The sequence below is a fragment of the Talpa occidentalis genome, unplaced genomic scaffold (genome assembly GCF_014898055.3).
Source record: "Talpa occidentalis isolate TD23 unplaced genomic scaffold, MPIMG_talOcc4v2.1 talOcc4.10, whole genome shotgun sequence".
Taxonomy (NCBI): Eukaryota; Metazoa; Chordata; class Mammalia; order Eulipotyphla; family Talpidae; genus Talpa; species Talpa occidentalis.
Window position 1 is genome coordinate 1,510,531 of NW_023600993.1, and position 26,682 is coordinate 1,537,212.

Below are 26,682 nucleotides of genomic sequence, written 5' to 3' on the forward strand. Positions count from 1 at the left end.
TGTGGGTGAGAACGTGAGGAAGGTGGAGTGCACACGTTAGGAGTAGAAATGCAAATGGGAAGAGACTCTGGAGAGCAAGTCGATGAGAAAAAGGGCCCTCTCCGGGGCCCAGCAGCTCCGTTCCTGGCATGTCCTCGAGAGGAAGTTACATGTGTTCCGAGGTAGACCTGGAAAGATGTTTACGATGTCATTGTTGGTAATGACAAGAAAATACACAGGCAAAGGCTAGAATAATACACGTGGTATTATTTCCTATGATGCATGTAACATGATATCAAATTAGCAATAGATGCTAATACCATGTGAGGTTTAAACGTAAAAATACATACTCCAAGTAAATCTGGAAATATTTATGGGGGGGGGGAAGCTTGGATGAGATCATGTGAAAGGACATTAATTGTTTTGGTAATCGTTCATTCGCATAAAATTTTAATGTCTATTCAGAGGGGAAAATAGATCTATGGAAAACTTTTAAAGACCATTCTAGAAGTGGGAATACAAGTATTGGTTAGGAAAAGTTCTTTGCGGTTTTATATGTATAATATCTCGATTTAAAAAGAATTCTCATACACGGTCAGACATGGCAGTCAAACGCAGACAGTATCTGATTTCATACTTGGCCTTCAGATTCTGTAGATCAAACCTGATCATTAGTGATACGTGATCCTGTTTAATCCAAATGCCTTCCTTTTAAGAACAAACTCTAGTGTAGAATGAGGTAAATGACTTACTTCCTAATGAGCACTTCACAATCAAAATAAACAACACAAACAAACAAACAAAAAGGGCAAACAGAATATAACTCTTTGGCTTCATTAAATGTGAAGCACTAATTAATTTCTTTTCCGGCAATTCGCAGAGAGTCATGTTGTACTGACTCTGTTTAATTGAACTTATTACCACGAGCAGATAATAAGAAGAATATTGAAGATATCCATCTGGCTGGCGCTGAAACCTTACATGTTTCATTCTTCCAGGCTGTCACTGGCCATACTAATTGTCTCATTTCAGCTGTTTCACAATCAGGATGATTTAGCTATTAATGTGATAAAGCCCTTACTCGGGAGGAAGTTGATATTAAAAAGCATAGATCTCTGACTTACCTCTGCTACCACTTGTGCACACATCCCCGGCGTTATTAAAGTTATATATTTTTCGAGTGCGTAAACACACATCCGTCTCGTGCGCGTGCGGCTGCTCGCGGAAGCCCCCGCCAGCGCGTCTTGCGTCCAGCTCTCCCCTCCGAAGGGAAGGGGCGGTTTCTGTCAGGCTCTGCACGCGGAGCAGCGTGGTTTGTTTTCAGCTCTGGTAGGACTTCTTTTTTATTGTTTCCAGAGCCAAAGTGGGTTTAAAACGGCTAATGGCGTAATAAATAAAGGGGAAAGTAAAATGAAGTACTTTTATCTTCGGTTCCTAAATGTCAGAACTTCCTGTGGCTTGAGAATGATGGCTTGTCGTGCAGACAGGGCTTCTCGGGGGGGCGGGGGGGGGTGCGTGGGGTGTGGAGGTGTTTTAAGTCTGGTCTCCTTGTAGTTCCGAGGTGTTTCCATGGGGGACGCACTTGGTCCCAGCTCTGAAAAGAGAGGCTTGGTCTGTTCTAAATCTTGAGCCAGAAAAGAAATGCATCAGAATAAACCAAGAGCGCCTCACCTTCCTTTCTTGGCATTTGTTTTCTGTGACAGAGGCAGGAGGGGTGGCTCTCCCAAAGGAGTCCCCCACACCAGCCACAATTGAATTCCTGGGGCTGTCACCGGCAATCAGATGCAAGGAAAACACCCAAAAGACCGTAGGCCTTTAGGTTAAATGCAGAATCTGACCAGGATGAAAGAGAGTTAATTAACATTTCCATCATCTCTCTCTGATTTGCGCGCTCTGGGTGCCTTTCTAAAAGGTGAAAATGCTTGTCTCTCCCGCAGCCCTTTGAGGAGCTGTGAGTAGGTGGCCGTATGGGAGAGGAAACTTGAGCAGAACATGTAGTGACGCCCTGGCTTTTTCGCATGGCCTTCTAGCAATTCTATAATCGGTGTGCAAAAGTGCAAGAGGTGTTATGAAGTGAAGATTAGCAACACCTGCTTTGAAAAATTCCCCAGCTGCAAGAAATGTCACCTAGCGCCATATGAACCACCCGCTACCCACCCCACCCTCCGTCCAGAAGTAGGGGTGCTGCTGAGCAGTCCAGAGGACGGGGCGTCTGCCTGGGGGGCAGTCCACAGAGCCACCTGCTTCTTGCTTCGCAGTTACTGCTCAGCCCGGCCCACAGCCTCCTGACCGAGCGCGTCCGGCCGTCGGCTTTGCCACAGCGTAAGTGAAGCGTCTGGCCACCTTGCTGTCTGCGCGGGGATGGCAAAGGGACTTCAGTCTTGAGCCCAGCAGCGTTGCCAGGATGACTCCGAAGATGCCACCGTCGTCTCCCTCCCTCGAGGACACCAGGGCCCGTGGGCCACCAGCTTCAGACTCACTGCAGGCTTCTTAACATGTGCCCACCCCTGGGCCTCCCCGGTCTGGGAGCCTGACCTCCAGGCCGGACCTGGAATGAGCTGTGCCCGGGCCGGGCCTGCACAGAGCGCGTGCGGCATGTCGGCAACTCAGGCTGCCATGGGGGGGGGGGGCGGTGGACGGCGAAATGGAGCTACACGCGAGAGCTGGGTGGAAGGGCTGGGAGGGTGGAGTGAGAAGGGCTGAGTGGGAGACAAGGCAGGAGGCGGTCCCTGGGCTGCACTTAGGAGGTGAGGGCTAAGTTCGCCAGGCGAGGAAGCGTCACGGTGACCCTCCCCACTCGGGTCGCCGCCACGGCAGGGAAGCTCCGGCCACGCGGCGCACAGGCAGCTCCGGGAGCCACTGAGACGCCTGGCGCAAGTCGGAGCCGGGCGCTGAGAGCCGGGCTTGGCGGTTTTCCCTTCCATGGGAGGAAAGCGGATTCGATCACCTGTGGGCAAATGACACCAGCTTCGAGGGAAGAGCTTAGAGAGCCGAGCGGCATCACCGGCGTCGGCATGGGGGCTGTTCGTAAAGTTTGTAATAATCCAGGTTATTTGTAGAAATACTGGAAAAAAGGTAATTCGGAAAGATCCGTAGAAACATAGTTAGTGTTTTCTTCCAGAATTCTACCTAAACGTGCATGATATGTGTGTGATTAACTCTTCACGTTTTCAAATCTGAAAACATACCCTCATCACAAAACATCACGCTGTGCACATTTTTTGGTAATTTTTTTTCATGATCTTTCCGCCAGCGTGGTGTGTTTAACGAGAAGTGAAGAGCAGCCTTTGTCCGTAGAGACGTGTTTCTCCTGCTCGCCAAAACAGCGCCTGCACGTCCCTTTCACAGGGTCTCGTGTGACCTCCAGGTGGGCAAGACCAAGGGGGGCCGAGGGGCAACTTGGATAAGACATTGCAGCCCCGCAGGGCTGGCCAGGACTGAAAACCACCCTGGGGGCCTGGCCCTCCCTCTGCCACTTCCTTAGCCTTTTCTTATTGAAATTTCTCCCAGAGACACATGATGTTACCATTAACTTGCTGAGTAGATTTTCTGATCCCACAGTCAGTCAGGAAGAGTTCAAATGACAGACTCAGTGTCCAAAGTGACCGTGAAAAGGCATTTATACAAACCCCCTGTGACAAGATTCATTTTAACAGCCGCAAATATGAAATCCTGCCCTTGGCCCCGACTTCGGACGACAGTCATGTTGGAGCAGGCTGTGACCCCAGGCCTTGACCTCCTGTGGGGTCGTTCCCGAATCAGCAGCATTCGTGCTTCAAGAGAAGAGAGAGCCTTGAGCTGCAGCCTACAGGGCCTAGGTCTGCGGAAGCACCGATGCCCATGCAGCCGGGGAGCGCCGTGGTTTTCTGCTCAGAGGGACATAAAAATTGGACATCAGCTTGAAGAAGACCAGTGGGAAGCGCGAGGAGGTGCAGCTGGGGAGACCGAGGCTGTTCGGGCAAAGAGGGGGCGTCACCGGTGGGAGAGGAAGGCGGGCAGCCTTTCGCAGGCCTGCAGGCGGGTGTGCCTTGGCGACACCGCAAGTGCTGAGAGCCCGGGGCTTCGGGACCAGAGGGCTTCATGTCGCCCCCGGAAGACGCCCCAGCACTTGCCTGTGACCGACCACTCAGGAGACTTGCACAACCCCAGCGGCAGTCGTCCGGTCGTCTGAGCTCTCAGGGACCCGGGTGGGGTGAGCTGACCCGTAGGACGCCAGGCGGACGCCACCCTCCTGCACGGAGGTTGTGCCCTCTCATTCCCGAGTGTCCTTCGCCTTCTCCCGGCCGCAGCGCCCCGGGGTTGGCGAGGTTGCCTGCTACTTATGAGCACAGATTCTTAACATAGCGCCCGGTAACAGCGACTACGTTCTAGTCAATCCTAAGATGGACCTCGACGCCCTCCAGCCGCTGCCAGAGCGTCAGCCAGGTGAGCGAGCCCGCGACTGGGGGTGAGCGCATGAGGAGGCTCTGGCTGCCTGACGCTGGCCCAGCCGCCTGGGCGCTCCCCCTTGGGCCCTCGTCACGGGCCTGGTGAGGAGGCTCCGTCCAGGAGGAGGGCCGGGCTGGGCACTTCACTGCTCTCCCCGGACTTGCGTCGGATGAGGGCTGGGCGGCAGGAGAGTCAGGCGTGGGGATGTGCGCACACCGAGGGCGCGACCCTCACGCTTGAGCGGCTGGGCCGGGAGTGCTTTAGACGAGGCCGCGCATCCTCTGCAGCCTCCTTCCTTCCCGCGACCCCGCTGTCCCTGCACACTGGCCCTGGGAAGCTCCAATGGGTCCCGGAAAAGGCCCGGCTGGCAATTATTTCCAGTTTTTAAATCACTAAGTGGGTGCGCGTTGACCACGGTGGGGCGCTGAGGAGAGGCCTGGGAGCGGGGTGGGTCCAGCCTCTCTCTGCAGCTCCGTGGCTGCTGCCACCGCCATGTCTGCAGCGGCGGTTATGGGGGGAGTAGAAACTGTTATCGGAACGGACGTGGGCATCTCGGGGGTGGCCAGTGGTTAATTGGGACAAGAAAACACAAGTCATTATCTCCGAAAATCTGAGGCAGGCTGGGGTGGGCTGTCACCTCTCGCCAGGAAGCAAATTAGTCCTGTCTTTAAGAAGACTCCACTCTCTGCCGCCACCGACCGGGGGTCCTGACAGCCGCCACGCTCGCTGGGAGGCCGTGCGTTAGTGACACAGAATCCCGTGAAATGCTGTAAACTCACGTCCTCGTTTCCATGAGTGTCTCTAATTGATTTGGCTAGTGGGTTTGAATGACAAGCTGTGTGCTGGTCTTAAGCTCCAGAAAATTGGGGTGCCGTCTTCCAGCTGCAGTCATTCGTGGGCCGCTCTGTTGGGGAAAGCGCTGTGCACAAAGGAAAAGCCATAAATTATAGATGAAATAGCTCTTTCCCCGACTAACTCATCCTCACGGATCCCCACCAGGCTGGGGGATTATGGTTCAGCTCCAGCACAAAGAGAGTGAAGCAGCGGGCTGGAGGCCGGGCCTGAAGGTGGTGAGTGGTGGAGGCCGGAGGAGGTGCGGCCTGCCCTTCCTACCGGTCGTGACGGCGGGCGGCTGGGGGTCCGCCCCTCCCGGGCACTGGTCGAGGTGCTCGGCCGTCTCCCTCACCCGACTCCAGTCCACCTGTGGAGAGTCTGCATAGAGAGAGCAAAGGCCTCCTCCAGGTGGAAAGGTCTGTGATTGGTAAAGAAGCTCGAAGGCCTCCAGTTTCTGGTTTTTCACCCACGAAGTCTCCGGTGAGCACTGGCACTCGGGCTCATGAAGGAGCGGGTGTGACGTCCTCCGTGGGCAGGAGACTCGCTTTGTGTTTGTGTGCATGAGTCAGGCCGGGACCCCTGACGCACAGAGGATACTTATGGTTTCTGGGGTGTGGACAGCCCACGGGTGCACTGGGCTGGGAGCTGGAAGGGCAGGCCCTGGGGCAGTCTTCCCCACGGGGGGCCCCGTGCTGAGTGGGGGACCCCACTTCTGCTCAGCTTCTCTCTGGCCTGTGTCTGCGGCCACTTGATGTAGAGTCAACACAAACCACCCCCGAGGCGATGACCCCCTTCTCGAGGGTGCACAGTCAGCACCCGTCAAGCCGGGGGAGGGTGCCCGAGCCACCCCGCTCTGGAGCGGGCCTGCGCCCTGCTGCTGGGGGACCCTAGGGGCCGTGCCGTCATCTGTTTGGGACGGCAGCCGATTGCCAGCGTGTTTCCACCTGCAACTCGCGTTCGGGCCAGTCAGCGAGGGATGAGGCAGGTTCGTTTTCCTGGTGAAGAGTTAACGCCCAGCTAATTGGAAGCCGGCGGTGATCAGGCCTCATTTCCCCTGGATGTCTGTAACTCTTTGATTTTTTGAGCAGGAGTCTAGTAAAACAATGACAGTCTGCAGGCCCACGATCGAGAGAGGCTAGAGCAGTGCCGGGAGTTCACGCCTGCTCCGGCTCCTGTCCCCACCTTTGCTTCTCAGCCGCCGTCCCCTGCTCGGCCTCCTCCGTGCCGCCGAGCCTTGCAGACCACCGCGGCGGTCGGCTCGCTCCGACGTGCCCACTTGGGCTGCTTTCTGCGCCATCTGCCACTCCTGTTTTATCCAAATACAAGGAGCGAGCAGAGAAAGTAGCATTTTGTTCAAACCAAGGCCAGGAAAATAACCCCGTGAGAGGAGCCATGTGGGTGGACAGAGCCAGTGGGAACGGCGTCACGTGGCCTGTCGTGTGACTGAACCAGCGCCCTGTGCACCTGCTCCCCCAGCGAGCTCAGGCCGGCTCTTCCCACCACGCTCTGCGCCCCGACGCTGTCGGGTACCAGCGAGAACACAGGCGGCGGCACCTCTTGTGGACGCTGAGGTCAGATGGATGATGCTCACGGCGCTCGTGAGCCAGGCGGGCGTGCCGGGGCCGTTGTTCCTGCCCTGTGGACAGATGCTGCTCTGGAGGCCTGACGTGGCAGCTGCGTGGACCCCTTCGAGCTCAGCACGGGGGTGCGTGGCCCCTCACGGCCTTGACCGCGTCGGGGCCTGGGCCCCAGCTTCTCATCTGGCGGGCGGAGCACACCCCTTCCCCGAGGATCTCTGTGCGTCTTTTCTTCCATTCCGTTTCGGTTTTCGCCAGGGGCCGTGGACGACAGAGGGTGTGAGTTTGGGTCACGGGACTCTGGCTCTTGTGAGATCGTGAACTCGGTTCATTCCTCCCGCCCACCCCACGCCCTGACCCTTGGACACTGTCGCCGGCTCCGCGTTCAGCGCACAGGACCTTCCCCCACTGTCCCGCAGAGGCAGCGCCTCCCGGCTGCTGTCACAGCGCCCGCCCAGTCCCAGCTGCCCGCTCCTCCTCCGAACGTCATCTTTGCTCCATGTCCTTATGCGTCCGTCGTCACGTCACCCCCGCAGACGGCCGGCTTCTCTGGGGCAGGAGTGGCTGTGTGACCACATGCCTTGCACATAGTAGGTGCCTGCAGGGAACATGGCTCCTTTTGCAGGATCTCAGGCTCACCCTGTTCTTGCTGTGGATTCATGAGCCCACCCACGTGAGCGCTCCTTCAAGTCCAGCCCCTTTTTTTGGAAAGGAAACGAGAGAAGGGGAGACTCCACCCCCCAGCCAAGGCCCTGTGGCCTCTGCCCTCACCTCACTAGGTGGTCTCCCAAAGGGACAGCCAGCCGAGCAATCCAGAAGTCACCGGCCAGGGGAACACAGAGGCCACCGATGGGGCACAGGGAAGGCTTCTGGGCGTGGGTGTGGCAGGCTGGCTTCAGGGACAGGCCCAGACCTGCTGCCAGCCCTGACCCTGGGCCAGCCTGGCCTCCAGAGCTCCTGCTCCCCTGGCATGTGGGGAGCCCTGCCTGCCTGGCAAGCAGAATTCCCCCGGAAGGCTTCACAGCCCCGCCGAGTTCAGTGGGTGAGTCAAGGACAGCCTGCGTCATGTGCTGTGTTGCTCCCCCTGCTCGCCCCCCAAAGCGCTACCCCCTTTTTCCCTGGGGGAGGCGTCAGAACGCTTGGCTCAGTACCCTGCTGTGGCCCCCTAAAGACGCACCAGGACCCCGCGTGTTTGTAGCTGCTCTGAAGTCGGAGGGGGTAGGCCCTTCCCTCTGGGACAGCACCAGCCGTCACGAAGACCCACTTCTGCGTCTGTGCCGTTTGCCGGGCGCACGCATCACAGAGCCCACGCATCAGGGCTCGGCAGGCAGCGCTCCGGCCTGCGGGTGTCCTGGTCTGCGCTGGCTCTGCCGAGCCCGGATGCGCCTGCCTGGGCTGGTTGCTGGGGGGTGCGGGCTGGGCAGCTGGGCTCCGCGGCTCATCTCTGACGACTTGTACTTTATCAAGGGGCAGATGCGATTTCTCGTGTATCTGATTAACCTCCGCCAGATCGCCATCATTCCTGTAACGCCACGGATCATTCTGTGCTCGCAAAGATGGAGATCAGCTCCCTTTAATCACTAGCCTGCGAAAGGTGTCACCTGGCTGTGCCCGCGGTTGTCTGTGTCTGACCCGAAGGAGCTGTCTTTTGCCAGTACCAGGTCTAAAGCGCCAGGGAGGGATTGCCTTTGTGTTAGAGCAGCGTGCAGCATAGGTGGTCGGGAGACGCCCCGCTGGAGCCGGGGGCGGGCACCCTGACGGTCTTCCTTACGCACCTGCTGGGACACATGCTGGCATGGGAGGTGGGGGGCAATGTGGACTCCGTGCCGCCCACCAAGGGGTGGGCCGTGACGGGTCGCATGGTTTGCCATCCAAGCTGGAGTGAACCAGGGCTGTCGGCGACCGGCCTGGCCAGCAGGCCCTGGCACCGAGGACCTGGCCATTCGGGTAGATGAGGTTTCTGCAGGCTCCCCCTCTGGGTTCTCGGGGCGCATTCTTCAGGGTCTGAACCAAGCCTCGTTCCTCACCCAGCCAGGCTGCGGCTTCCAGGCTTGAGAGGAGGGACCTGGGCGGGGGTTGGGGCGCGACACCCTGCCTTCGGCTCCCGCAGCTGAGGCCCTTCCTCACCGGGCTAGGGAGACGCTCTGCCTGGTACCAGACCCCTGGGGGCGCAGTGAAGGACGAGAGAGAGGGCGCAAGAGGACCAAGGGGGCAACAGAGCCCCCCCGCCCCTCTTCTCCTCCCCAAAGTCAGCTGCTCTCAGCTTTGCAGCTTGATTTTTTTTTTTGGTCTGGTTTTGTATTGATTTCGTATCTTTAAATAACATGCTTAAATTGCTCGCTCTCAATTCTTCCATTTTAGGGGCTGTCTTCTGGCTTCTTATTATAGAAAATGACTGTTATGCTCTTTCACACGCCGCTACCCACACCGTGCCCCGTGGCTGCCCACCGTCCTGGCACGTGGACGTCAGCACGGAGGCCAGACGGACCCGGGCACACGGCCTGCGCCGGCGCCGCCCCCAGCATTGAACCAAGCGCGGCTTCTGTTCTTCATCGGCGCAGCTTTTTGGTGTCCCCTCTCTCTGTTTGCTTAGATTTGATACATGTCACGCAGTCAAAGTCCAAGCTCAGCCGGTTTTCACAAAAAGAGACGTTCATGTGACCCACGCCCGGCGCAGAGGGCCCACCCCCGCCCCCCGCGCCCCCCGCCCCGGCCAGCGCCGCCCGCCTCCCTGTCCTGGCGGGTCCGTGTTCCTCGAAGCTTGTCGTGCAGAGGCTTCCCAGGATGTGGGGACAAGCCCGCCTCCCTGGAGGCCCCCTCCCTGCCCCCTACTGGGAGACAGCGCGGGGTGCGGCCCCCGCCCCCATCTCCGTGTGCAGCTTCGGCCGCCGTGCTCCCGCCTCCGCTGCTCCCGCGGCCGCGTGTTCCGGGCCCGAATCTGCTCTCCTCTGGCTGCTGTTCGGTGGCTGTTTCTCCTGCAGACATACGTCTAGGGAACGGCGGGCGCCGGTCTGTCGCGCCTGAGCTCTCCTCCCCCGGGCTGGACTGGTCCTGCTGGGCGTCTCCCACCCTGGGGGTCTCAGCGCCTGCGTCCCTGCTCATTCCCCCCAGAAATGCCCACGGGCCCCATCCAGCTAACTTCCATCGCCTGACCCTGCCAGGCACACGTCAGGGCCGCTGCGTCCAGAAGGTCAGGGGGCACAAGCAGGGGTTGTGCTGCCCGCCCTGGGCATCCTGGCCACAGCCGTGCGGCACGGGGGCCCTTGGGTGGGGGCCGGGCTGCAGGCGTGCGAGCACAGGGGGGAGTGGCCCCTCCCAGGCACCCTTGGGCCCAGAGCCCCCCAAACACTGGGCAGAGGGTCTCCCCGAGCATCAGGTGTTCACCTCTTGCTCCCAGTCTCCCTGTGCCAGTTTCCGGAACGCGCTCGTGGGAGCTGAGGGCTCTTACCGTGGTGTCGTTTCTGGTCAGCACGTGAGCTCAGCATCTCTCATTTCCCTGAAAACACGAGTCCTTGCACGGGGCCCAGTCTTTCCTGTGAACAGCTCCTGGGGTGATGGTGCCCCTTGGCGGCCGCCCACATCTGCACAAGGCACTAAAGGCCTCCTGGAAGCCACGGAGCAGTGGGTGAAGGTTACTGACCGTGAGATCAGTGTGACTGAGCCATTTCCTTGGGGAACCCTCACCCCTGTAATTTTGTGGGCTTTCCCTTTGGGTTGATCACAATCCCTAGAGAGGGGATTTCGCCGCCTTCCCGGAGGGTCAGAGAGCTGCAGGGGTGGGGGAAGGCACGTGAGGTGGTCCGGGGATCTCAGCATCCCCCTGCTAAGACGCGAGACAGCGCCTGCACCCGCGGGCCCAGAGGGCCCGGTGCCTTCTGCTAGCGAGTGAAGTCCCAGCGCCCTCTGGGTGAGGAGGCTGGCGCCCTGCTGCACGGACGAGGGCATACCTGGGGTCGTGACCAACTCTCAGCAAGGCCGCCGCCGCCTCCCTGCCCCGCAGCGCCCTGCTGCACAGGCTCCTGCGCGTGGGGTGTTCCAGACAAGCCCATCTGCTCGCCGCCGCCCTACATCCTCTCCATCCTCATGGCTGACGCCTTTTGTGAATCCCTGTACTGCTGCTTCAAGACGCTTCCGAGTCCCCAGAATCCTACTCAGTGATTATGAAGAGGAAATGAGATAATTTATGGAAAGGGGCTGCCATTATGTCTGACACATAATCAGAGTGATTATTTGTGTCGCTTTTTAATCTTTCTGTTTTCATGAAACCATCCCGGAGTGTGAAGTTGCGGTCAGCTCCACACGGCCAGATGCCGAAAGGGCTGTGGGCCCCAGACCCACGCCTGCCCCGCCTGCCACTGCCCTCTGCCCGCCGGCCCTGGAGACCCAGCCTTCCTGAGAGAGACGGGGTTGAGTGTGCGGGTCATGCAGCCACGGACGTGCGGAGACTCCGGATCTGCGTCCAGCGCCAGGCCCGGCGTGACGGCGTGAGGGCTCTCCGTTGCTGCGAAGTGACAGCACCCGCTCCCTGTGCAGCGTGCCGCCAGCTCGGTGCCCCCCGCCCCATCTCACCCGCACAGCGCCAGGCGGCAGGCTTCGTGAGCACCTCGCAGCATCTGTGGGAATTTGTGCTGATCGGCCCCAAAACAGCTCTAGGCCTCATGGTCTCCAAAGTATTAAAAAATGGAAGACGAGGAGAAAACAAAATTTAAAAAGATCCTGTGTTTTAAAGGCAAAGATAGCATCCAGCGAAGCTTAGCTCAGACCTTCCACGACCCTCCGTAAAGTATCACTTTGGCTGCGCCCCATAAACTGCTCAAATAATCCATTAAGATAGCTGTAGAAATCAGCATAGCGACTATCAGGGAGCGGGTTTGGTTATTCACCGGCTATTAATCTTCTCAGCTCAGGGTCATATTGTCCTGTCTTCAGCATTTTTCACAGTGTCTGGTGATGGCCAGAGAGTTAATGGAGGTCCTGGGATGTGGAAACAAGATGATCATCTCCTGACTGGGTGACTCTCTGGGGCGCTGGGTGCGTTGCCCTGGCAAGTGAGCAGACAGCACCTGGCCGTTCATCCGGGTGTGTGCACGCGGCTCTGGCGAAGAGCTCTCTGTGTACCAGATAATGTCCTGATGATACCTCCGCTCGCAGCAAATTGTTTTGAGCATCGGTTATCACTTTTAGGAGCTGTCAATTTTACTTCCTCCGTGGCGTCCTTGTGAGGTTGAGGCAGATTTCGTCATGACGTAGAATCCCACAGGATTTCTCTGGAAGTGTGTATATATATAGACATTTATCTCTGACTCCCTGATCTCTGCATGTTTAGGGAAAACTGTTTTTTCTGTAAATTTCTTGCAGTGACAACACATGGACCAAGCACAGATGAAGCCTAATGTTCCTGGTGGGGATGGTGGTAGCAGTTGTGGTAGTGAGGGTTAAAATGAAGGTGATTATTATGACAGTGGTTTTAGCGGGGATGGTGCTGATGGTGGGGATGGCGGTGAGGATGGTGGTGGGGACGGTGCTGGTCGTGGCCGTAGTGATGGCAGTGAGGGTGACACTGAAGGTGATTATCATGCCAGGGATTGTGCTGACGGTGATGATGATAATGGCACTAATGATGACAGTGGTGATGGGATAACTAATTCGTGCAGAACACTTAGGTGTGCTAATCAGATCATATGCCGCTACAGAACTATTACAAGTTAAAAACAAGTTAACTGACTTCTACTTCCAGTCACCTACCCATGACCGGTCAGCTAGTAAACGAGTGGGCCAGAAGCCAGGGCACAGATGACCAGGGCTGCTTGCCTTGAGCACCAGACTGGAGACAAATATGCTTCCGGGCATTTCTGACTCTGAAGCTCAGTGTCTTGATCGTGTCTCATCTGTCGGGGGCTGCTCTACACGGGCCCTGCCCCGGTGCTCGTGGGCTGCGTGCGGCGGTGCTCCGTGCAGTCTGCATGGCCCGACTATTTTATATCTCAAAGAGCGTCTTTTATTTGGAATTTCTACCCGATATCAACCAGGCACCAGGCAGAGCATTGCTGGCTGTTGGCAGGGCCTGGGCACTGCTCCCAGGGAAATGCAGAGGGGGCGTCCTGCTGGTTGTCGTGCTGCTGAAGGCCTGGGGCGCCTGTTACCTGGCTGACTTTAGTTCCTATGCTCAGAGCTGCACACTCACTTAATCCTCAGAGTACGGGGCGATGTCGTTCCCACTAACTCTGGGGAAATGGAGGCATTGGGAAATGAAGTAGCTTTTCTAGAAACGACATAGTAAGTGGTAAAACTAGAGTTAAAACTTACCTGGTGCAGATGTCCACACTGTTAAGCTCCAAACAGAACTGCCTGCCAATCTAGGGGTCCAGGTTTCCAGTATGGGGCACTTGTGAGTGGTTTTAACACTGCAAGTGTTGTAACTCCACTCTCTCGCCTTCCCCTCAGCAGAGGGAGCTGCGTTCCATGGGTTACCCAGACCCTGCTACTGGAGAGGCCTTTGACGGTACAGTCCCTAGGGCTTCCTGGAGCTGCTCCTGGCCCTTCCTCCTGTTCTCATCTCCCCTTGCTGGGCTCCCTTGGATGCCCGTTTTCCTCCCCTTCTTATGTGTTGACTCCCAAGTAGCTCTAGCTCATGTCACAGTCGATCAGAATAAAAAGAGAATTGGACAAAGCTCATTGATAACTAAGCATTGGCAGCCACCCAGCGCCTTGCCTCTTCCACGGAGATTTAAAGCCAGCAGTGAGCTGAAGTCATGCTGGAGTGGAAATCCCAGCCCACCACGCCCGGGCTGGAGAACCCCTCTCCTCCCCCCTCATTAGGTCTGTGCCCTTAGGGGTTATTCCTGGCCCCATTAGGGTGTGTCAGGTACATGGTCTATTAAATGGTGGTAATGGTGAAGTTAGACCCAGAGTGATTTATTCCTCCACTGCTGTCGAGCACCTGCGTGTCAGCGACTGTGCTGTGTACCGGTATCTCTGCTGCACACGGAAGACGTGTGTTCCCCGCCAGGATGCTTGTGCTTTGGCGAGGTCGCGGACGCAGTGTCAGCACAGATCCCACCTCGGGGCACACTGGTTGCCATGATGATGCTCTGTGATGGTGACAGTGGCCCTCGAGGGTCAGCCCCAGCACCAAGGTGTGCCAAGTACCTGCAGTGATCACGGCCCCGACAGGGAATCTGCTTGTTCTCTTTTACCCATATGAAGGAAGCACCAGGTCTGTTCAACAAGAGGAAACGTTGAGTGAACACCTTACTGAGCACTTTGATAGATATTCTACAGCTCTGACTTTGCCGGTGTCACCAAGGCATGCATTTTGGCGATTTCTGTTAGATCACACACATTAAAACTTCTAGGACAGATGTTCAGAAGTCAAAGACGAAAGTGACCTCATCCATCTCCATGGGGTGTGCAGTATTGTTGACTCCTTTGTCATAGAGTAAGTGCCCATGACAGTGTGAGTTTATTTCTGGCCTCTCAGTTGCATTCCATTGGGCTGTATGTCTATTTTAATTTCAATACCATACTGTTTTGATGTCCGTAACCTTATAGCATAGTTTAAAGCCTGGGAGCATGATAAGTTAATTCCTCTTCTTTTTGTCAAGATTGTTTTGGCTAACTTGGGGTTCCATATAAATGTCAATGATATTTTCCCTGCTTCTTTGAAGAATAGGAACTGCATTGAATCTAAGTATATTGCATTGAGCAAGATGGCTATTTTAACAATGTTAACATTTCCAATCCATGAACATGGAATTTCTTTCCATTTCCATGTGTCTTTTTCTATTTCTTCTGGCAGTGTCATAGTTTTCATTGAATAGGACTTGTACCTCCCCTGTGAGGTATTCAAAACTTTTTTGATGCTTCTGTAAATGGGCTTGTTTTCTTGATTTCTTTCCCTTCCAGTTCATTAATTGCATATAGGAATGGAACACATTTCTGTATGTTGATTTTGTAGTCTGCCATTTTGCTATACTGATTTATGATTTTTAAAAGATTTTTAGTGAAGTCTTAGGGTTCTCTGTATGTATTATTACATCATCTGCAAATAGTGATAGTTTTACTATTTCTTTTCCAATCCAATTTGGATTCTTTTTATTTCTTTCTCTTACCTAATTTCTCTAACTAGGACTTCCAATTTTATGTGGAACAGTAGCAACAAGACTGGGCATCCTTGCTGTGTACCTGATCTTAGGGAAAAAGCTCTCAGTCTCACAGCATTGAGAAGGATGCTAGCTAGCTGTGGGTTTATTATATATGATCCTTATTATGTTGAGGTATGTCCCTTCTATCCCCATTTTATTAAGAATTGTTAGCATAAATGGATATTGAATCTTGTCAAATGCCTTCTTGGCATGCACTGATATGATCGTGTAATTTTTGCCTTTCCTTGTGTTGATTTGGTGAGTTACATTGATTTATGTTTGTCAGAGAAGATGTAGAAAATGAGGCCCACGGGTCAGAGTAGCACACTGTCAAGACCCAAGCCCCTTCAGGTGAAAGCCACAAGAGGCGGGAGACCTCTAGTTAACTATATTTACAAAGGTGCAATGTGCCCAGTACGGGATTTCTATTTTAAAAACCTCTGAAAGAAATGCTGCCCCCCAGAGGATTGCCTTTCACCTTCTGAAAATGCTCTGCCGGCCGCGGCCGCCTCTGATGGGAAGGGACGGCCCCAGTGTGCAGGTCTGTGGGGTCTGACCCTGCTGCTCCCCATCTCAGCCTTCCCTGTTTGTGTCTCTTGTCCTTTTCTCATCCTTTTCTCTGTCTCCTGCTTCCCACTCTCTGGCCCCTCACAGTCCTTTTCCCAGGCTAGTGCTGAGCTTTAAGTCACTTGAGGTACCTTTAGATTTTTGTGTCCCCTGCACCCAATTTAAAAGGCATGAGAAGTTTAAATATCTCCCTGAAAATAAACTAAATTAAGTTGTTTTAGTCATCTCTGACCCTCAATTGATTTTTTTCTCTTTGGATCGACAACTCTCAATAGAGAGTAAAATTTCCCTAACTCTAGAGGAGAAGATTGGACCACACGTGCAGTGACCCTCGAACCTACCCCAGAAAGTGGGTCTTCTTTGTGAGAGTGTGTTTGTCAGCTCTTTGCCGCTTTTCCCTCAGGATGAAAGCAATAACAAACTCTGCTTTGGAAACCGATGATTAAGCGGCGGGGATGTGCGTGAGGGCTCACGGGGGCACACGATGCTGCTGGAAAAAGACCCTCCTTGGGCGGCTGAGCTCATGATCTCGTCCCCACTGGGCACCCACAGGAGAGGGCAGCAGCAGCAGGGACCTCAGGGCTGCTGGGCACTGCCCATCCCAGAGGGATTCAGGAAGAAGTTCTCTTCGAATATAGACCAGCCCCACACTGGCCAGTCTGTGCTCGCCCAGGCGCCGGGCAGGCTGGCTTGTTTCGCTTTACTCTGCAGAAAGCTTTATGCACCCGTCTTCCTGCAGCCAGTGTGGGAGGGAGCAGGTGAGGTCCACGAAGACAGCCATTCCCTCAGTTTCCAGCTTCCTCGTATGCTCCTCGGCGACCTTTTCGCAATCTATAAGCAAACCAAGAAATACTGCTTCAGAACATGAGAATTATTGCTGCTTTCCCAAGACGTGCTGTCCTTCCACTGAGGAATTTGAAAACATGTAGAAAATTGCTGACAGGAGCCTGATAAATAGAAAGGAGCTGCGCGCTCCCTCGGCTGAGGCTTCAGCACCACCTGCCGGCGGGCAGCAACCCTCGCTCCTGGGCGGCCCTGGCCGGGCACTGCTGGCTGCTTTGAGGTGCTGACAATGGGGGTGTCATCTGTGTGCTCCATTGGCCTCGTCTCAAGGTGCACATGTCACTCCTTTTGTAGTTTAGGTAAATGTTCTCTTTCCTGGATCAGTACATGCAGCCAGATGCCCATGCGCTCCATAATACATCCCGTTCATCAGCAAAGACCTCATTATGCCAGTCTCATGCATTGTCTGTGGTGGAATTTACTTTATTTCACTGACACTAATGGGATTTCTTTGGGACTCTTTTGCCCAGTGACTCATAAGGGAGAGTTATGGATGGTAGCTGAAGCACACAAGCCTACAGTCCCTTCTTCTCGAACAGAGAGAATTCTAATTAATAATTGACGGACATGTTTCTGCATGGTTAAAAGATAGCCGTGGTTCTCATTTGCCATGCCTTTTTTCCCTTCCACCATAGGAAAAAAAAGTCAGAGTAATCTTCATTATACCTTGACTTGAGGATACAATTTATTTAATTTGTCAATGAGAATCGTTGTTTCCAATAGTCTGTCTGGGTCATTTTTTTTTTTAATCATAAAGAAAGCGTCACACAGAGATGCGAGCAGGTAGATCGAGCACAGCCCCGCCACCTGTGTGGTTGCGGGCTGCTTTGCCTGAGGAGTGTTCTCACTCATAGCGGAAGTGCCGGCACCTGCAGAAGAGCCCCTCCATTTGGAAAGACATCCCGGCCGAGAAAGCTGCTCCTGCAACGTGGCACAAGTCCCAGCCCGGGAGGCTGCTTTCCCTCGTGGCAGGTGAAAATGCGAGCAAGCGATGTGACCGTGATTTGAAGACAAATTATAATTTCCTCATTTAGAACAAAACAGAAACTCCACATTGATAGTTGTAGCCAATTTGAAGACCTGAAAGGCAACCAGGAGCCCCCCGGTGCTGCCGAGCAGAGTTCATAATTAAATAGGTGCTTCACGCGGCTCATCTTGGCGAGGCGAAGCTCATCATCTGGATGATCATCCGGCTGCATGCTTCCGAAGCGCCCGCCGGCCACCCTCGATTGGCTGGCGGTGGCAGTTTCCATTTGTGGCCGTCAGGCTTATTAAACAGCTCGGCTTTGCGCTCCCCCAGTCCTTGAAAATAGATTGGTAAGCATTCTGCTCAGGGCTGCTTTGTGAATTGCCTTACAGAAGCTTCCAGTTTGCTCTCGGGCCGAGTGGGGTCAGAACATGCCTTCTGCCTCCCCCCGAGGTCATTTGTCACATCACGCGCGTTGTTCGGAGCGCCGGGTCACCGCGCGCGGCGAGCGTCCTGGGGAGAATTGATGCAAGTCCGCGGCCCCTGCGTACGCCCTGCGCCAGGGCTGTGGCCTCCCGCCACCTCCACAGGATGGATTTCCTCATCTGGAGCCAAGACAATTTTTTTTTTCCAACCGGTTCCCTTCCTGGGTTCATGCACAATGTGATATTTTTTTCCCCCTAATTTAGTTGTGTTAACAGAAAGAGAGGTAAGCTAAGCCACGAGAGAAAACCACCTACCATTGTTTCAAATTTTAAAAATTTCTCAGTGCGCAAGCATAGCTGGCCACCGGAAAGGACATGGGGAAGTGGGGGTCTAAAGGAGATCCGAAGGCATCGTATTGTACCCCAGATGGGGACTCGGGAGCGAAGAGGGAGACCACCGGGGCCTGATGGTGTCCGGAGATGCTGCCTCGAAGGTGCTGTTCAATCAGGGTATTTTAGCCGCCAGTGTGGCGTGAAGTCAGGGCCCTGACCTCAGCCCCCTGTCAAGAAGCCGGGGGAGTCTCTGCCCAGACTCAGAGCCTGCAGAGGAACTTACCCCTGGCCAGAGAGTGCAGCAAAGCCGCCCCAGGAGACAAGGGCCAGACCTGGCCACCTGCTGCTCCGTGGGCCGCAGACCCCAGACACCCCCATGACCTGATTTAGGGCTCTGCAGACACTCTAGGAAAGCGTCCTCCCGAGGAGGAACAAACCCTTTATGAGATGAACTTCCAGACACAAGGAGGAAGCCACCACCCCAGGGGAGAAGAATCCACAGCCCGGAAGGGCTGCCAGCGGAGGCCCCGGGACCCAGCTCGGGTGGCGGCCCATCCCCGCCCCGCCCCGCCCCACACCCCCACCTGGGCCGGTATGTTTCCTCTGAAGAGTCACTCTGGGAGCGAGAACACTGGGGACGGCGGTGTTGTTTCTGGTCATCGTTGCTGTAAGAGCAGACCATGGGGACCCCACAGAGAGAACAGAGATGGGAACCCGTTGCTCCACCACTGAGTGACAAGCGAGTCCCCAAAAGCGTAACAAGATGGTGTGTAACGCCTGCATCCTGACAGGGCACAGACTGCATGAAAGCACTGACTCAGCCCTTCACCCCAACGTGAAATGCGGGAACTCAGTGTTTTAATTTCTGTAAAGTCACATCTGCCCTGTATTCATCTTCTAAGAAGTGACCTAAAACTTTGCCTTTGAAATGGGGCATGCAGTAGAATCAGAATTAGCCACTTTCTGAGATTATTTTGGTGTGTTCTTTAGTATCTTCGCCCCAAAATGCTAAAACAATCTAGGTCCCGCCATCCGTCCCGCCCCCTCCCTGGCCGCCTCTGCACAGGGGGCGTGGAGGGGTAGAGAGCTGAGGGCGCAGGGTCTGGGGGCCCAGAGGCCCAGGGGTCACTGAGGGTGAGCAGAGCGTGGGCAGGGGACACAGCTGACTTGGTTAGGGAACGCGTCATACTGAGCCTAAATGTTGATTAAGCAAGTGAGTCAGTGTTCCGAGGACAAGACAGAGAAGCAGGAGCAGGTGCTGACGTGTGTGAGGCGTGTGTGATACTTGCACGAGCATGCCCAGCACCGGGACGAGCGAGTCAGCGGGCAGGCAGGCATCTCCTCTGCTCAGGAGCCGGGTCTCCCTGCACGCCGCCGCCCGTGGGGCTGCAGCAGCGCCTGTGTCAGAGAGCCGGGAGCAGCCCGGGCCAGAGAGTGAAGAAGCGGAATAAATAACAACAAGGTGTCACAAAGCCGTGGGGCCTGAAGGGGCTTCATCTGCTGCTCGAGATGGGGACGGTTCGGACGGTGAAGGCAGTACCGACAGTGACGTGCGTGCCTGCCCGCTGAGGGGGATGGGAAGCCGAGGGCGTGGGAAGGAGGAGGTCGGGAGGAGGGAGTGAGCGGGCGCTGACCTTTGCAGCAGTGTTGCCCCGTGGGGGGTCCGCAGGGACCCCCAGTGCATCCTGAGGCTGGCGAGGGGACTCGTGTGATTTCAGGACAGCCCCTCTCCGCAGGGCGGCAGGGCAGTGCCACTGACTCTCTCTGCAGATCTCCGCCTTTGTCCTGTCTCTGCACCCAGACGAAGCCGTCGGCATCAGATCAGGGTGCTTCCCGAGCCGCGAGCACCCTGTTCAGATGGCTGCTTCATGCACAACAGCTGAATATAACTTAGACGCCACTGGGCTCATTTTTACAGAAATGTGGGCTCACTGGCGAGTGCTGGCATTCACCCCGGGTGCCCAACCATGTCTGTCGTGACCCTTAGGAGCCATCTTTGTGGAGGCATCTCACTTGGGCCAGAGACACCTCTGGCCAGTCCCCTGTGTCGTTGGAGGTCAGCTGCCTGCCAGCTCCAGCAGCCCCAGTCTGGAAGGAAGCCCACAGAAGTTTCCCCGTAGCAGAAATAATACGAAACAGAAGGCTAAAAGGCGGCATCCAAACCGTCACCATTGAGAAACTGGCTGATGGAAGGGCGCGCACCGGAATAAAGGGCGGGCGCTCTGGATCCCGGCCTCACGGGAGACGACCAGATATGCTGGGAGCAGAGGCCGGACAGCCCTGACTGCAGGGGAGGGGCGGGCGCTCAGAACGCAGCCTCGGCCCGTGCAGCCAGCGCTCGGGTTTACGCGAGACGAAAGCCCACGTCGGGACGTCTTTGCACGAGCCGTGAAAGTCAGAACTTAAAATGACTGGGATTAATCGGTGGTGGTGTTTACGCCTCTAATTGTTGACCAGATTATTAGTGGCGTGTTTGGTAACTAACTCGCACAGGTAGTTACGGTCCTTAGAGCAAAGCACTTGGTTCCCCTGCACACGTGATGGGCACAGCGCAGGAAGTAAAATCATGGCTCGATTTGGCTCTGGGAGGTTCAGCGCCTGATAGGTAGCTCCGCAGCCTCCATCCTCGGACGTTCTGAATTTATCATTCTCTCCGCGTGAACCCACCACAGGCAGGAAAGCGGAGAGGTGTTGCTGGTCCTGCTTATTGCTACTATTTAATTACATCCAAATCCAGACATCACTTCACATCTTGAGTTCTAATTGCCTCGGAGAGTTCCGTGCACAGAACAATAGCAACGCGAGCCTTCAGAACAGAAGTCGTAAATATAGGCGCTTCTCGATCTTGATGAATTAAAACCAAAGGAGGGGAGACAGTTTTGTTTGGAGGAAGCCATCTGTCTATTTGTGTACAGTGTTTGTATTCAAATTTAAGGAAATTAATCAAGGAACAAGCATGAGAACTCAGTGCAGAAGCCAGATTCCCGCACAAGCAGACCCTGGAGAAACCCAGCAGCTCCGGGTCCAGTGAAATGCTCTGCAGCCCCGGGAGACTGTGCCTTGTGTGCACGAGCGTGTGTCGTGGGTGTGCTTGCTCATGTGCACACATGTGTGCATGCGTGTGCCTGTGTTGTCATGGCTGGCTTTGCATGGACTCTTGGGCATCAGGGTGCGCAGCGCGCTGGGAGACGAGCGCTTACTTAATGAACCTGCAGCCGCCAGCGCAGCACTGGCCCGGCACAGGCTCCATGCGGGGAGCTGCCCTGGTCCTTGGTGAATGGCCCCGGGGTCGCCAGCCACCCGCCCCGTGTGCTGCTCACGCAGACTCGCCGGGAGGAGGGCAGCGGAGATGCGGGCGCCGGGCTCTGCACGCTGCCCCCGTCAGTGAGTGAGCGCGGGGCCAGCACAGCATCGCAGGCAGAAAGTTCCCACTGAGCCGTCTTCGCCCAGCGCGGGGCCCTTGGCCTTGTCCCCGGAGGGCTTGTGGACCGTGTGGTGTTTTCCACATGCTGGTCGTCAGCCCCCCAGCTCCCGAGTGGGGCGACAGTGGGGCCTGCTTGGTAAGAACCTGAAATCGCATGAGTGGCTGGCGCAGCGGAGAAGCACAGGCTCCACCGTGCCCCGCAGCCCCCGGGGTGGCCCCGGCACCAGAGCCTGCTGGTGGATAAACCAGCGAGCTAGTGAGGCCCCATGGAAATGGAATGTAACTCGCGGGCACCCGGGGACAGCCCTGTGCAGTGGCAGCATTTGGCAGCATCTCGCCAAGCAAGAGGACGCAGAGGCCTGTGACTCCAGCCAGCAATGCACCTTTCTCCTCTTGTTTTATAAATGAGGAAAGTTGAAACTCAGAAGTGACCAGTGACAGCCTAAGTCAGATCGGGGCTGTTGCTACAGGTTTGCTATGGATAACTCCAAGGAGGTTTGCTCTCAGCTCATTGGCGTCTACCCCACGGAGCGGGTGTCGCAGGGCTGAGGGGACCCTGTAACTCACAACACCCTGGTGTGCCCCCTGCTGTGTCCACTCCTGTCGTGGACACCCCTTGTCCAGCAAGGGCTATGGCATGCCTGTCCACTTTCACCATCTTTTCTTACTCTGGGGAACAACCCAGTGTACCCCAGCACTGGGGCTTAATCTGAGGTGGACGCTGGGGTCCACTGGTGGACACTAAGGGCTGAGCAGTTTGTGTTCCGTGGTTGGGATGGAGGGTGGAAAACCGTCGCCCGTGTTCTATTAAGGGCCGGTTTTAGTGCCAACTGCCAAAAGCAAGACCCATCAAACGACTCCTACAAGATACTTCAGACTTCCCAGCCGAGGCCTTAATCTCAGCGGTTCGCTTAATGAACGCTGACAGAGCCCGCAGCCGGAAACGTCCTGGGGTGAGGGGGGAATTAATCCGTGGCCTTTTATTGGGTTCTGTGCTCTTGATTTATCTTCTTTGTTATGGTTCATTTGCCTGGGTTGGCTTGGTTTAGCACAGAGAAACTTCGGGAACGTCGTTGACTTGCATTCTTTAAGCATTTAGAGGAGCTTTATATATACGTAAGTCAAATGGTTTTCACCGTGGTGCTTTCTGACACCATGTATGAAATTGTGACGCAGTGAAAACTGAGAGACCGCAGGGTGTGGAGATAGTGGCGGAGCTCATGCTGCCTCAGCTAAGCGCGCCCGTCTTCCAGCTGGCACTGTAGTGTAAGGGTGAGCTTAGTACAACTGAGCAGGCCTGACTTTCAAGATGTTAATAACAAACGTGTGTCATTGTGACAAGATGTGCCTTACAGGGTGATTTGTGATTCTATTCATACATTAGTTCTGTTAAAATACCTGCTTGTTTCAAAATGGTTCAGGGTATAAGCATTGTAGCACTTTGTGCAGCTTGCAGGCATGGAGCTGAGAGTATACACTGACCCAGCATTAAGTGGGAGGAGACAGTCCTGCGCACTTACACGATGCAAAACACGAAACAGAACCCATGAACCACAAAGACTGGGGAGCGACACGCCCCACGTGAAGGTGGGGGTTGGTCTGCTTGGCAGGAGTGAGCAGGGCTCGTGTTGGTTGGTTTGGTTTATTAAATTGCCTGAATTTTCTAAATTCCCTGTACTTAATATTCACCGCATTCCCGAGGGAAAAGCAAAGCCCGAGAAGCCCCCGTTACGTGGGTGTTCCGGGGCCTCGCCCTCGGGTGCAGTGGCGCGTCGGCTTGAAAGGGGTGAGGAGGAGCTGGCGGAGCGCAGTTTAGAGAGAAGGCCCAGAACCTCCCCTGTCCTCCGCGGGGCGCCCCCACGGTTCCTACCTCCCCGGTTCGCATGAGGGCTGCTTCATCCGCTCTCGTTAAAATGCCCTCTGGCCTGAGCCGGTTCCCTGAGGACCCCGGAGGACGGCAGCTGCCGAGCGGAAGTCAGCGGGCGCTGGGCGCTCGTTCCGCCGGGTCGGGCATTCTGGGTTTGTGTCAGGAAAGCTCACGGGTTGCCTCCCGGTTCCTCCCCAGATCCCACCAGGGTGATGGTGCCCCCGGCCAGCATGGACGTGACCGTCGGGGAGAGCATCGTGCTGCCCTGCCAGGTGACCCACGACCACTCGCTGGACATCGTGTTCACGTGGCTCTTCAACGGCCACCTCATAGACTTCGACAGGGACGGAGACCACTTCGAGAGAGTCGGGGGGGTAAGTGTCTCTGCCCGGCTGTCCAGGAGGGCGCGGCGGCTGAGCTGCCCGGAGGGACGCCAGCGCTACCTCCAGGGCCCAGTTCAGGAGACGCGGGGGGCCTGCTGTCGTCGGGTGATGACACGGCTGAGACCCTGACCAGCTAATGCAGCGCATACCCCAGACCAACAAACCCCAGGAGCAACCTCCTTCACCCCGCCCTCCCTCCAGGTCAGCGCCCCAGCCCAGGCCTGCCCTGGCCTCCCAGCTGCCCGGGACGCAGCTCCACGGGCCCCAGGGAAGAGCGGGAGGCCGGGGGCCAGGGCTGCAGCCGGAGCCCCCGTGCTCCTCTTAGACACCCGCGCCCCTGCCATGCCGGCTCTTCCTTGAGCCCGGGTGCTCCGCTTTCCATGACCCCACGCCCTCGGCGAGCGCGCGCCAGGAAGAGGAAGAGCGCGTGGACCTGGAAACGCTTTGAGTCTGTCGTGATCGTTTTCGAAAACTTGCTCCGCCCTCACCAGCCCCGCCGCCGCCAGCACTCGCGCAGTCTGGCCGCCCTGCCCGTGGGGGCTGGGACCAGAGCCAGGGCAGAGGACACCCCTGCCCGGGCCCAGCTCCCCGCCGCATCTCCCCCATGTGAGGAAAGGGCTCGCGTCCCTGAGGCTGTCCGCGGGCCTGCTCGCCACCGCTCCGTGCCAGCGCTGCCCTTGCACCCCCCACGCCTTTCTCAGCCTCTCACGAGTCAGACCGTGTTCTCTGTCCCCCCGGACGTGCGTGATGGAGACTGTACCCGAGCGTGGGAGAGGCGCTGGCCCAGGACCCCAGCGGCTGCCTCGGGCCATTCGCCATTCTCTCTTGAGACCCTGGCCGAGGGAGGGTGGACGGAACTACCGATATTAACCACTTTGGAGCCCTTTGATGGGGCTGAGCCTCTTCACCTTGGCCAAGTAAGGAGATTATCTCCTCCCGAGCTCCCTGAAGGCACTAAACGCCTTGGCATCTAGAAAGGACCACAGCCAGATGCCCCCCGCGAGAGGACGATCAACTTGCATTGCACGAAGGTTGCATTGTTGAAGGAAGGGCAGTGCTGATTTTTATAAAGGAACATATAAATTGAGAAAACCTTCATAAGGCACTTCATCAATTAAGTCCACAAAGGCAGAACATTTGCTGTGCGCTGAAGCCGCCAGCTCTGGCTCCTGCATTCTCGCCCCGTGCGGCGCGGGCACCAGCCGGCCAGGACAGATGGGACCCATCATGACAGGTGCCCGCCAGTCAGTGCCGTTGTGCGGGCAGACCCCCTAGTGGCGCTGGCACGTTTTCTGGAAGCCTCTGTAGACCCAGGACTTGACAGGAGAGGTGCTGCTCTGCAGTCCGGCCATTGCCGGCTCCTGTCCCCTGGCGGACTGGGGCAGTGGCCTGGCTAGATCTGTCGTCGTGATTCCGTGGTCCTCCGATGGCCTCCAGGTGCACTGCAGGGACAGACCAGACCACAGGGAGCCGGGGACATGGCGGGGGTGGGGTGAGCAGGGCCGTGTGTGCTCCTCAGTAGAAGCGTAAATGCAGGTGTTCATGCTGTCGGGGCGAAAGCGGGTCCTTGCAGTCTCCCGTGAGACCCTGACCTCACCCCTGATTGAAGTTTTTCTTTGTTTCACTTTATTTTTTCTTAAGATTATTTATTTATGCCTACAAGAGCTGGGGGGCAGGCCAGAGATGGGGGGTGAGAGGATTCACCAGACACAGAGTGGGGAGCAGAACAGGCAGATCCACTGAAATCCACTGCTGAGGGGAGCAGCGGGGAGACAGGAGAGTCTGCCACGCCTGTGGGTAGCTCCCTGGCCAGGGATCAAACTCGTGCTGCGGTGGCTGTGGATTGCTTCCTAGTGTGGTGCTTAACCCCTTGCGCCACCAGGGAGGCCCTGTTTCACTTTACTTTAAAAACACAAGTCTGAACATAATGTGTACGTAAAGAGAGCGCCCTCGAAACCCTGCTGTCGCCAGGGTCCACGAGCAGGTTGCTGTGCCCTGAGAGCTCCAGGCTGCAGCGAGCTTTGTGGGCCTTCAGGCCCGTGATGAGTAAGATGCATTACTGAGATAGAGCAGGCACGTCCTTACAACCAGTGCTGCTTCCCACTCTCCCTGCATACCCCGTGAGGCACATTTTTTGTTTGTTTGAACCTATGTGCAGAGTCCTTGACAACGAAATTCCGGGGTAAAGAAGCCTTGGGTGGTGCTGGTGGTGAGTCCTTGTGTCTGTGAAGTGTGTAATCATTTAGCAAACATTTTCATATGTATCAGCTCCATGATCCTCACAGAAACTCTGAGAAATAGGTCAACAATTGTCGTGCTAGTACTGAGCACCTGCAGGCTCGCCTGTGCAGAGTCGGTCTGGAGGAGAACCCCCCTGTTACATAAGGCGCTTTCAGGTTAAAAAAAAAAAAAAATCTGTTTCTCTTGAGTTACAGGTAGCGCCTGTGACATGGGTGCTGCCCAAAGAAAGCTGGTAATGTCGCCAGTGCCGGTGAGATGGGCAGCTTCGCCGTGCTCAGGAGGGTCCCGGTGCAGCGCGCCCGAGCCTGGGGGCCCTCTCTCCTCACAGGCCGGGGAGGTCAGCAGGCCCCGGATGCCGCAAAGCAGCCCGGCAGCCGCCACGTTGGGCCTGCACAGGGCTCCGTCTCCCCCGGGGGCAGCGCCATCTCCTCCCGGCCCTGACCCCCCGTGGCACGGCGCCCCTCCCATGGGTGTGGATTTCGGGGCTCATTGGGAAGTGACCGTAGCCGCCCTGCCCCCTCTCAGCAGGACTCGGCAGGCGACCTGATGATCCGCAACATCCAGCTGAAGCACGCCGGCAAGTACGTGTGCTCGGTGCAGACCAGCGTGGACCAGCTGTCCGCAGCCGCGGCCCTGATCGTGCGAGGTACGGCCGGCTCGTCCCTGCGGC

The 26,682-nt window shown here is 56.2% G+C and overlaps 1 protein-coding gene across 7 annotated transcripts in view; it reads left to right on the top strand.

Annotated features, from left to right (window-relative positions):
• The window catches only part of LOC119254937 (contactin-4), a 470,837-nt gene that overhangs the window by 426,507 nt on the left and 17,648 nt on the right, over positions 1 to 26,682 (top strand). For 6 of the 7 annotated variants that reach the window (XM_054694293.1, XM_054694319.1, XM_054694281.1 and 3 more), the window contains 2 exons: positions 23,587 to 23,762; positions 26,538 to 26,658. In XM_054694293.1, coding sequence (XP_054550268.1) covers positions 23,587 to 23,762; positions 26,538 to 26,658 — 297 coding nt within the window. The remainder of the gene's footprint in view (positions 1 to 23,586; positions 23,763 to 26,537; positions 26,659 to 26,682) is intronic. The other variant, XM_054694437.1, reaches the window with a different exon arrangement.